Source organism: Pteropus vampyrus, unplaced genomic scaffold (genome assembly GCF_000151845.1).
Source record: "Pteropus vampyrus isolate Shadow unplaced genomic scaffold, Pvam_2.0 Scaffold222, whole genome shotgun sequence".
NCBI classification, from domain to species: Eukaryota; Metazoa; Chordata; class Mammalia; order Chiroptera; family Pteropodidae; genus Pteropus; species Pteropus vampyrus.
The window spans coordinates 1,145,135-1,157,697 of NW_011889003.1; the positions used below are offsets into that span (position 1 = coordinate 1,145,135).

The 12,563-nt window shown below is 35.0% G+C and overlaps 1 protein-coding gene across 2 annotated transcripts in view; it reads left to right on the top strand.

Moving 5' to 3' along the window:
- The window catches only part of ATP6V1C1 (ATPase H+ transporting V1 subunit C1), a 39,477-nt gene that overhangs the window by 26,265 nt on the left and 649 nt on the right, over positions 1–12,563 (top strand). Inside the window, exons 6-13 of one of the 2 annotated variants that reach the window (XM_011373256.2) lie at positions 696–787; positions 1,838–1,936; positions 3,878–3,946; positions 7,251–7,343; positions 7,437–7,530; positions 8,257–8,354; positions 9,200–9,326; positions 10,951–11,570. In XM_011373256.2, coding sequence (XP_011371558.1) covers positions 696–787; positions 1,838–1,936; positions 3,878–3,946; positions 7,251–7,343; positions 7,437–7,530; positions 8,257–8,354; positions 9,200–9,326; positions 10,951–11,046 — 768 coding nt within the window. In that variant the 3' untranslated portion in view covers positions 11,047–11,570. Of the gene's footprint in view, positions 1–695; positions 788–1,837; positions 1,937–3,877; positions 3,947–7,250; positions 7,344–7,436; positions 7,531–8,256; positions 8,355–9,199; positions 9,327–10,950; positions 11,571–12,563 lie in introns of those variants that run through there. The other variant, XM_023538413.1, reaches the window with a different exon arrangement.

Sequence of the window (12,563 nt, forward strand, 5' to 3'; positions counted from 1 at the left end):
AAGGATTTAGTCATCTTCTTCCTGATACTATAATAGACGATGAAACAGGCTCAGAGAGGTGAAGTGGCTTACCCCAGTACCACACAGCTAATAATAGTAGAGCTGAGTTGAAACAAGTTTTTCAGATGTTAAATCTGGGTGTCAGGATGGCCATGGCCAAGTGATCTAAGGACCAGACTCGGCGTGTTTAGATGTTAAATCTACGACTTTGCATTTTCTCCTAAATTGCTAGTAGTTTTAGTCATCTTTTTGAAAAATCAACTTTTGTAACATATATAAATTCAGCTACAATTCAAATTAGATTGAGAAAATATTTTGTATAATAACAGTGGAGTCGTGGACAACAGAACTCTATGTAATTTGGTTCCTTTTGGGAATTAGTCCTTCAGCCTCGTGAATTAAAGCCTTTTAATTGGTAATCTCTAAACCCAGTGGCCTAGATCCCATTTACTTGGTTTAAGAACTAATACAGTAAATAATTAAAATATATGTGGATTAAAACAGTATCTTTATAGAAAGAGACATATGTAAATTACCATGGTTATTTTTTAAAACAACTCTTTAAAGTTGTGCTTTTAAAGTGGAATATTTTTATATCAGGAATTAGTAGTTTTTTAAAGTTAATGTTTACAGTTACTTTCATTGTGCTAGTAGAGACAGATTAGGAAAATTTTGCCCTTTTTTTTTTTTTTAAGGGAGTGACTCAGATTGACAATGACCTGAAATCTCGAGCATCCGCATATAATAACCTGAAAGGGAATCTTCAGAACTTGGAACGAAAGAATGCGTAAGCATATCAATTATTTGTGAATATTAAGAATTAGGGAAGCGCTCTAGCATACACTGAAGGAGATGCTGTTGGGGTTTAGTAAGTTCCATCTCTTTCTGTGATCAAAATGGTATTTTTTTTGCTTCATGGAGAAAAGTTTAATAATTCAGGCTAGTCAAAACAGATGTGAGGCTGATTTATTATTATTATTTATTATACTTGTTCCATAAATAATACTTGTGAATACTTACGAGCTCAGCCATTTGATCCCTTACCATTTGATGTTTCACTGAAAAATTGTCTAAAATTAATTATTTTAAATCAAAGCATAAATTGTGTAATGTACTGCTTAAAAGAATTCTATAGACAAATCTTTTTATAATGTAGTACTCATTCTTCATCTGTTTCCCAAGTCTAGATTTTTTTACACTAGATTTTCTTAAAATCGAACACATTTGTTTTGGTTGATTGCCTCATAGCATGGCTGCTACAAGTATAGCTTTAACCTGTTGAAGTTAAGCATTTATATCCTGGAGGTACAGTTGCTTGGATACTATCCGTGGTGCAAATAAGGCAAGACATTTTCATTATGAAAAGATCAGTAGTGGGAGACTAAATGAAGACTGATTTGAAAGCCTTGATTATTGGGTTAACTAACCAAAATTGCCTGGTATCAAATGTGATACCCAGGGAGAGGGAAGAAAACTAGAGGTTGTGCTTAGATGATATAATTTCATAATTATGATGAAATAGACTTTAATTGATATCTAATAAATAACACTTTCTCAGTCAAGATCTGTAATCAAGAAAAGAGCTGAGTTACATTAATTAAATCAAACACAAAGAAGGACACTAGGGGCAAATTTTGATAAATGTCGACATTTCTTTTGTTGCAGGGGTGGGAAATATTCAGCTAAATTTTGATGACTTATAAAGTAAAAATGTTAACTAGACTAGTCCCTCTTTTGAGATACTTATATAGTATATGTAAATATAATTAACTTGCTATTTATATGTGTTATGGAAGCACATAGTTATCAGCCTAATGATTTTTTTCTTCTTCCTCAGAGGAAGTTTGCTAACTCGAAGTCTAGCAGAAATCGTGAAGAAGGATGACTTTGTTCTCGATTCAGAGTATCTCGTCACATTACTGGTCGTAGTTCCCAAGTATGTCCTTTTATTTCAAAGATTTTGGCTTGTTAAAATATAAGAAAATGTTAGTAGCTGATTGTAATTTGTATTTTTCCATTAAAACCTAAGCGTAAAGGGAATATCATTTGTCATTCATTTTGTCAACCAACATGTACTCATGTGGCATATACAGTAGAATTTAGTTCACAACTTGAGATATCAATTATAAATTGAGATTCCAAATCAAATTTAGCAGCTTAGAGTTGGCTCATTAAAAAATTATGTAATGCTAAATTATTTTGATTTAAAAATTTTTTCAAAAACGGAAGCTCTTTGTATTTGTGTTTTCGAAAAGTCTTTATGATTGGTTAAGATGAATTAAACCCTATAAGAAGCGAAGGTTAGAGTAGATCAAGACTTAGAATATTTTTTCTGTAAAGGGCCAGAGAGTAAATATCTTAGACTTTGCAAGCCATACGGTCTCTGCTATAACTTCTTAACTCTGCCATGTCAGCTTTGTGGTTGTGACTGAAAGCAGCCATACAATGTGTATACACACAATGTGTATACAAATGGACAGGGCTGTGTTTCAGTAATACTTTACGAAACAGGCATGGGCTGTGGGCATAGTTTGCTGGATTAGATAACCCTTTAAAATCTCCTTTGATTAGTCCTTTTGTGTTAATTAACATTTGATCATAGTTAATCTTGGGAAAATAAAACCTTTGGATAGTTGGAAGATTAGAAGAGGGGTGGGGTGTGTGTGTGTGTGTGTGTGTGTGTGTGTGTGTGTGTGTAACACTGTTAATGTTTTCAGGGATTCTAAGGAGGATCCAGAGCAAGATGGGAGATTTGGGGATGCTTCAGAGCATCATTGCATAATATCTCCCTTTGCTGTGCCCTCCATTTTTATCTGGTTAGGAAACCGAGAATATTGGGAAACGATGCTTCCTGGAAAGGAGTGGGAAAGTACCTCCATCGAATTTATGGTAGCTACAATATTACGTGACTTCTGCTTTTTTTTCCTCTTACTGCAGAATGGATTATTCTTTGCCAATGGAGAAGGGCTTAAAAATAAGGATTTGGCTGCTCCTAGAATTGTATTTTGTGTTTTAGTTATATAACTCATTCCTGTTATACTAGAACACTGATTTTTTATAATAAATTCCTGTGTATCTGTGTTTTTATAATGTATGGGAAAATAACGTTTGCCCAGATAAAAAATTTGTCTCATTCAACCTTTATTTAAAGCTTGTGTTTAAAACTAGAAGTTTTCATAGTTTTCTATACACAGTAATTGAAACATAGGACTTAGAGTACCTTACATAATTAATTAATCTCTATCCTGGCCTACAGATACTACAGTTCTTTATTTTAAGTTACAAACATTATTGTCTCTTTCCCCACCCCAAAAGCCAGTGTTCTTTAGGGAAGGTTGTTGCACAATGTTCTATGGCAACATAGTTTAAGGTCACTTTATTTACTCAATACTTCCTGGTACTCTTGTCCTTTTAGTAAATATATAGTTTCATCCAGCCTTTCATAATGGCTGCTGAAAAGAAATGATAGCAATTTTGGCATGGCCTTTTTTGTTCTTTTTTATTTTTTAAATGAAGTTACACACACAGACACACACACACACACACACACACACACACACACATCAACCTTAAAATTTGAAAGTAATTTAGAATCTATACTTTGCCTTGCTTCCTTTCCAAACTTAGTCCTAGGATGTGCCTCTTTTGCAATAGTTACTGCATCTACGAGGGTGGTGAACTGTAGTTCCTGTTTCACTCAGTGTATTTGAAATTCATTCTCAATAGGAAACTTGAGGGGTTTTTTGTTGTTGTTAGATTTGAGGTATATTTACTGTAGCCATATTTCTTGTTCGTCCCATCATTTTTTCTCTCTCTGGATATGGCAGGAGGTAGGACTTGTTTTTCTTTGCCAGTGCTTATTGTACATTTTCTACAGGTTAAACCACAACGACTGGATTAAGCAGTATGAAACACTAGCTGAAATGGTAGTTCCAAGGTCTAGCAAGTAAGTAGTAGTCTTTGTAAAACTGTTTCTTTCTTAGAATTCCTTTTATAGTTTGGATGTTGGATTAGGAAATATCTTTGCTGTCTTTCCTTTGTGGTAAATTTACAGTTTTAGAACCATCCTTTTCACCTTATAAATGAATTATATTAACTTTAGCCATCATAATTTTAGACCTAGAGGGGACTTTGCATAGTCTGATTGACCCACTCATGTTTATAGATGTAGAAGTTTGAGGCCACAGAGGTGAAGTGGTTTGCCCAGAGTCACACATCTAATTAGTGGCAGGGCTAGAACTAGAACTGAGGTCTCTGGCGGCACTTTTTCTGCTACACTGTGATACCTTCTGAGAATTCTTTAATTAATATTTTTATATACCTATGATGTGTCTGTAATTCCTCATTTACCTTGCAAAGGAAGTATACCAAAATGGCTACTACAATACTGTATTGCTATCTAAATACTCACCATCACTTTCCAATGAGCACAGATTCTATCTAATCTATACTCTCCTTAAAAAAAACTCTTTTATTAAACACTTTCTAATTTATGGAATAACATACATTGTCTAATTTGATATTCATAACAATTCTGTGAAGTAGTTTGGGCAGTTATTCTTGTAGATGAAAAGGTCAAAATACAAAAAACTTGAATAGTTGCGTAAGATACCTGGCTATAGAAGTGTCCAGCGGCAGAGTTAGGACTAGAACTCAGGTTTTTTAACTCCAGCCCTGTACTCTTTGACTCTATACTATGTCATTTTCTCTTATATTCTGCTATTCCATGCAAAATGTTCTTTGAAAAACTATTAAATGCAATGTATATGTGGCCCAAGGGATTCTTTTGTATGTATATACCTCAAGAGGTAGCAGCGTGATGAAAGAAAAGTATAGGAGATAGTAAGGAAGTGTTCGGTGTTAGTAAGGCCAGGCCCATGAAATATTTTCTTTTCCAGTTTCATTGTGTCATATGGGAGGTAGCTTAGTATAATGGAAAGAGTCCTGGACCCAGGGATCTGAGTTCTATTGCTGGTTCTGCTACCAACTTGCTGTGTGACCTGTGGTAAGTCTTTTAACTTCTCTGGGCCTCATTTTCTTTGTCTGTAAAGTGAGTGTGGCACCTTCCCTGTACATGTTATGAGGTTACTTTAAGGCCTCATACGATTTACAAAATATAAGGTAACATGATTATTACTGTAGCTTCACAGATCTTGAGTTTTTGAGACCTAAACCGCAGACCTATGCTCATCATGAATTTTTTTTTTTTTTTGGTGGGCAGGAGAATACCTTCCATTCACACTAGCCCTTCACCTGGTAAACTGAAGACTAACGTGTCTTTTGATAGCAGTTTTCCACTGAAGCTCTGTATCCTGACAGATAACACCCTTACACCTTTCTGCTCCGTAGGACATTAGAGCCATAGAGGTTGACTGTACGTCGAGGGGGCAGGGGAATGGGGAGAGTAAGGACCCTGTGCACACAGCATGTCCTCCCAGGTGGTACATATGTCAAGCCTGAGTTCCAGGGGCGTGGTATGTAGGCTAGTTAAGGAGGCCCGATTTACTCTGAAAGGAAGACTTTAAAAGAGATTTACTATTTTTGAAAATCATTTCTTAATTTCAAGGAAAAAGTGTCAGGCAGTAACAATTTAGTGCAGGAAGTACCTGTCTTCCGAATGCCATTGACCTAAGCATTCCCAGCCTTTTCTCACTCAGTACAAACGTCTGTTCTACCTTTTTCTCAGTTCAAAAGACATTTGGAATCACTGACTTGAAAACCTACTGTTTAAATGTAGTTGTCAAGAACAGAGCGGTCACTCAACCAGCACTACGAAGAGGACAGTCACGTCACGTGGGGCAGACAGACTTTCGTGGGTTAGTCTGGAATTTTGTCCACTGTTTAGGAAAGGTCTCTATGACTTGATGCTGGGTTTTTTGGTTATAATAACTAACATTTTTGAGTAATTACTAAGTGGTAGTCATGATTCTACGTGCTTTATTTTTAAGTCATTTGTAAGTAGTAATACTTTGACTTATTGCTTTTTGGCACAATACTTGAGTGACTACTCTTGGGAGGAGTGAAGATGAAAGTGGAATTCCAAGGTAGAAGAAGAGATTGAAAAATACCATCTTTAAACCTGAAAGAAACAGTCGCATTTAAAAACATACACGAAACCTAGCTATTTGGAAAATACAAGACTTCTACCTAAGTCTTAGAAGATTGGATAGTTTAAAATCCTGCCATTACTGTGTGGTTACCTACAGGGATGTGTATAAATGCCATGTCAGTGTAACGGCCAAAGAAGTGGAGGCTGGGCTGCTGTCCTGTTTCTTTTTGTTGGAAAAACTGTTCAGAAAGAGGTGCTACTCACTGGGACTTGCAGAATTACCACTCCTTTTTGCCTGCCTCCTTGCATTTGTTAAGGTAGTCTGATTGGGTCAGACCACTGCTTAGCTCCCGCCCTTCTCTGTTGTTGGAAACAGTACCGCACACTCATTCATGCTTCAGAGAGGTTTTCGTTCAGGGAACTAAGTCCACGTGAGGCCCAGGAGCCTACCTACGAGAGCCTAGAAAAAACCACACTAGCCGTTGCGCAGAGGAAAATTTCTCTTGTGTTTCACAACAGAGGTTGCAAAGATCACTTTTATGAAGAAAAGCAGGGAAGATGTCTTGAGCACGAAACAGGTAGGTTGATTAGGGAGCAGAGAAGATGGTGGGTCTTTCCAGTGATGTCCATGAGAGCTGTGACTAGGTAGAAGTGTGTTTTTTCAGAGGTTTTTTAGATAGTTGCATCAGTCAGTTTTTGATTGAGGGTATGATAGGAGAAAAAGAAGGATCTGAGGTAGGAGATAGCGGAAGTGCAGTGAGGATAGGCCCAGCCTCGGGGCGTTGGAGAGAGGAATAGAGAATTAGGTTCCTAGAAGAGAAGAAGATGCTTAGCAAGGAAGCAAGGCGTCTCTGGAAACAAACCAACTGCTGGACAGTTTTGCCTGGGTCAGCCTGGCACTGGCATAGATTGAAAAGCATGGTTCTTAGAGTTTAGTTGCTTGAGTCATTGTTTCATATTGTTGATTAGAAAGAGTAAATGTACTATAGGGTTGTTGAGGCATCCTAAACAAAAACATCAAAGCACTCAGTGTCTTCAGTGTTTGAGGCAATGCAGCTGAATAGCACTGAGATGGTTTGGGAAGGGCTGCCATACCCTACTGTTCCGCCTCCTCCTTCTCTGCTGTTTCTGAATTCGTCCTTCAACATGAAAGTGAGCAAATAAACACAAAGCTTTAAGTGGACTTTGTCTTTTTTTCCAGTGTTCTCTCAGAAGACCAAGATAGTTACCTTTGTAATGTCACCTTGTTTAGGAAGGCAGTTGATGACTTCAGACACAAAGCCAGGGAAAACAAGTAAGTTTATTTTTTGTTTGTTTGTTTGTTTTAAATTTGTTAGATCACTTATACATGGTGTAGACTATTTTGGATTTTTCCCCCAAAATTTAGATTTATCGTTCGTGACTTCCAGTATAATGAAGAGGAGATGAAAGCAGATAAAGAAGAAATGAACAGGCTTTCTACTGACAAGAAAAAGCAATTTGTATGTGTTCTTAATATTTAGTATTCTCAGTGTTAAAGGAGAAGAAAAACTGGTATTGCTTTTCTTTGACTTAAAAGAAAGCAAAACTTCTCTGATTTTGCTTCTAAGGCATTTGATTTTAATTATTTTTTTCTATTAAATAATCAGAATGAACTTTCTCTAAACAAGCTTAGCTTCGTGAATAGTTATCTTAAAATGCATACCTTCAAATAATTATTCCAACTAATTCCTTATCAGAAATTAATTTTAAATACAAGTTTTGTTTAGTGCCCTGTAGAGAGGGATTATTTAAGCAATATTTTTCTCCTTTCAGTAAGAATTTTCCTTTTCTTGAGGCAAATTTTTTTTAATGCCGCCATCTTTTACTGAAGTAATTTGTCATTTAAACCATTGGGGGATTGTTACGTTTTAGGCAGAATGCGAAGCAGGGATGGAATTGGAGTAAACTTTCTTGCCATCTTCAAATGTAGGATTATTGTGAAGACCAAAAGCTTGTATGGAAGGGGAGACATGATGAGTGAAAAAGTGTTTCTTTTGTAATGCAAGAGAGGAAGTAAAGGCAAATTCCATTTGAAATTATTTCTAAGTACTTTATAAACTGTATTATCTCAGTTGAGAGGAAACTAACCCTAACCAAGTAATGTTCAGTAAGGCTAGTTGGTTTATCTACTTCTTAATTGCCATTTTCAAGAGCAAACTTAAGATGCTTTTTTTTTCCTTTTATAGGGACCACTTGTGCGGTGGCTGAAAGTGAATTTCAGCGAAGCATTTATTGCATGGATTCATGTGAAAGCATTAAGGGTTTTTGTTGAGTCTGTTTTAAGGTAAAGTTAATTGAAAAACTTGGATCTAAAGAATTCATAGATCCCTTTATATTCGACCTCTTTATTATAGCACACAGTCCAGTAGTAGAAGATTGACTTGTAGAAACCAAAGGGCCAGTTGTGAGGAAAAGATCGTCAGTATCATACAGCTTATTACGTGTGTACTAGTTGTGTCCCTTAACACCAGGTTGAGGAAAAGAGATTCATGCTGCTCTACTCCCTGACTATTGTCTTATGTACTTATTTAAGTTAAAAGTAGATCATAAAATATTAGCTTATGTTTAAAAGAAAAGATCTTTCAAATATTTATATGTAGTTTGGTATACAGTATACTAACAACTTATTTGAAACCATTTTTTCATTTAATCTAAAATATTTATTATTTTGGCATACTTAAAATCTGAATTATCTTATGACCCTCTGTACATGTTGTTAATATTAGAAATTGTTAAAAATACTCATGCAGCTATGCTTACTATTTTTACATTACTTTGAATTTCAAAGTAGATGTGGGTAATTTCGTGTTGTTTATCTTGAAAGCATTCACTAAGTTTACATACTATGACTATTTACTGAGGGTATTCATAGATTACCTTAAAAATTAAAGTAATTCCTAATAGACAGTCGGCTCTCATTTTAAAGAAAAATACCTTGTGGACAGTGAGGATCAGAGAAGGTTTGAGTTTCTGTGTATATTAGCTGAACTCGTAAAGGTGGTCGTTAAAATGAGATACCATCTTCCCATTAGCTATGATTAAAGAAGAGTATGAGAATGTTTGCTTTAAAAAGAAAGTGTCTTTATGCGTTTGCTTGTGTTACATACTATATTTTTGCTTCCTTATAAGGTATGGCTTACCAGTGAACTTCCAAGCAATGCTACTTCAGCCCAATAAGAAAACAATGAAGAAACTGAGAGAAGTATTATATGAATTGTATAAACATCTAGACAGCAGTGCAGCTGCTATTATTGATGTAAGTATTTATTAGAGAGTCTTGTAGAAAAGAAACACCTGAATTTCAGAAAAAATTATTGTAAAAGGAAAGACAGAAAAAGGATAGTGAATATCGTGATACCAATCTCTTTAATTTTGAGATTCTCAATTTGTTAGGTAAACATAACAAGTAATTTATCTGTTTACCCTGTCTTACACTAGTTAGAAGTGTGCTTTGCTTTATGGGATTTCTAAAAACCAGTCATCTTGCTAGAGATCAGATGTTTATAGTTGCAGAAATACAGGATCAACCAGTGATAACTAGTTGTTTACAAAAATCATAAATTTCAGAGAAGAAGAAAAGTAGTTATTTTAATTTTTTTTTGAAGAAATAATAGAGTTAATAGATGAGCATTTTAACCCATTTTCTGTTTAGGAAAAAAAAGGGCAGCTTGCTGCCAGCGTTAACTTAATTTTACATAAACATACTCTTTGAGGCTGAAGCAGACCTGACTGGTTTTCGGTGTAAAAATAAAATTAAAAAACTGTTTTTGGAGTTATTTCTAAACAGAACTTGTCTCTAATCCTAATGTAACAGAAATGTATACGTAAATCAGATTCATCAAATGAATCTTCAGCTAACAACTGTTCGAGACCAATGTTAACATCACGTGTAGGAATGCTACGTTTTCTAGGATTTGTTTTCAGCGATCGAGAATTAGTATATTTTATAAATGGAAATAATACTACTAACAACAAAATGCTGTAAATAGAATGATGTCATTTTTTTCTAAAGCCTATTGATATACTATGAGAAAACAGTAATAAAAGTGAGATATTTTGTGGCAAACTTTGGGGATAAAGATAGGACTGTAATTCGCGGGTTATCTCAGGGTAGATGCCGCATCCACAGGCACCACCAGTGAGTATTCTCAGGGCAAACAGGCTATTTTTCTAAAATATGGTATGTGTTTATATCTTTTAAACAGAAAATATAAACAAAGTGCATGTAGTTTTTTCTTTTAGCTGTTTACAATTGTAGTGGTCTTTTATATTTTTGATTTCAAATATCTTGATTTTTTTCCTCATTAGGTTGGTAGTATCTCAAACGTGCATTAGAACCCATGAAAAATCAGGGTGTTTTTTTTTTTTAAATAAAAGAAATGACTTTCTGCACTTTCATGGAATTGTCGATAAAATATGAGGTCTAAATATTTGATACATAATTTCCTACCAGTAAATTCTTATCACATGCATACATAATACATATCTTTAAAACCACACTTGGTTTATTTTAATCCAACATTTTATCAGTCTTATATCCCATAAACTCAATACCTCACGCCTGAGATTAAAAAATAATTTCTTGCAGCGTACATAGGAAAGGATCATAGGGCCATTGTTAAACACAGGCTTCAGAGTCGGAGCATGCTTGAAGCTGGCCTTCCTCCTCGCTGTCTGTGTTTCTGAGGGCAAGTCAGCCTTTCCGAGATTGTTGCCTCATTTGCAGAATGGAGATGATAATGCCTAACTCAAGTGAAATTAGCATAAATGCTTAAACTTAGTGAAGAGTGGGTGTTTAGTAGAAGGGAAATGGCAATACTTTACTTCTTTGTTTGCTTTCTGTATCTACATAATTGAGTAATTTGTCTGATTTTTCATAGGCACCTATGGATATTCCAGGGTTAAACCTGAGTCAACAGGAATACTACCCGTATGTGTACTACAAGATTGATTGCAACTTGCTGGAATTCAAGTAAAAATGAGCTCCTCCCAGACAATCCTGTCCTTGTGTTGGTATATGCTAACAAATAGGCTACAGTATGACAGTACTTTTAATTCTCTATTATCCTTTGCTTGCTTCTCACCCCTTTTCCTAGGTGAATTCTCCCATTGTGGTCCATTTCTAAACTTTTTGTTTTTAAAGGAAAATCTGTGTCTTATTTCTTTTTATTGATCAGGTCTGTAAATGTGTACTAAAAAAATCAGAGTCTATTTATAAACAATAGTTTATTTAAAGAGGTCTTTCCTCATCGATATTGTGGTATGCATAATTCTTTTTGTTACTATTGTGCACAAAAGCCTTGTTTACAAGGGAATGGTGTAAACATTTATACCATTTTGGTCACTGTATTTAGTAGACATAACTGTTTAATAGTTACTGAATCGTGATGTAAAGAAATGTGACAATATTCAGGTATGTCTTTTCTGAATGTTTCAAATTACAATCTATGAGCACTGTTGACTCCCACAGGAGAGAATAAAATTACCTGTGCAAAGACGAGTTGTGGTGTGTGTAACTTCAGAAGATTACAGCTCGAGAGTTTAAAAAGTGGTATTGTAGCTAACTTGCTATGTTACTTCCAGGGTTTTGTCACATACTGGGGTGTGACCATTTGGGTCAGAGCACAAATGTGAAGATTACTTTTCAACATGTGATGAGAGTATTTACATTTGGACACTAAACTTTTCGTTTTCATAATTAGGAAGTAGGACCAATTTTGAATAAAGTATAGCAAAACTATGCAGCTTTTAGTCTTGTTTTGTCTAAATCTTTATTTTACATGTTTTTTTTTTAAGATCTATAATTATAAAAACCTTCATTTTGACATTTATGCCGTTAGAGGCATTTCTAGCTTAAAAATCTCTGAAGTGAATGACTTAGTTTAGCATCCTGCAAGAGCTTTTAAAAGAAGCAGTGCTACCCTTTCTATGCACTAACAGGCTTGTAAATGGGAGAAAAGTTTACATTTTATTTTAAGGTCATTTAAAAAATATTCTTTTTTCTCTAGAAAATTAGTCTCCAAGATTCTTTTTATTTCAGAAATTTATACTGAAGTTAAAGTAATTAACTTCAAGCAAATATAGACTTCTACAAAGAAAAACATGAAGGATGATGCCCGTCCCTGCCCCCCAGCCCAGTTGCTTCTTCCCGAGGAAGTTTATGTATTCTTCCAAACCTGTTTCTATAACTCTATATCTCCTCTGCCCACACACACACAGAGTTTATTTTTAAATAAACATAAGATTATACTGCACATATGCTGTCACTTCCTTTTTTGCTTACTAGTATATCCAAGCTACCTTATGTAGTAGAATGTCTAGAGCTACCTCATTCTTTTAACCAGCTTCATGGTTCTGTCATGTGTTTGTGCCAAATTATAGTTGACTAGATGGATATTCAGGTTTTTAGTTTTGCTCTTGCAAACACTGCTTTAGTAAACATCCTTGCATAAATATCTTTGTTTCTTTATATTCGTATTTCTGTAGGAGAGAT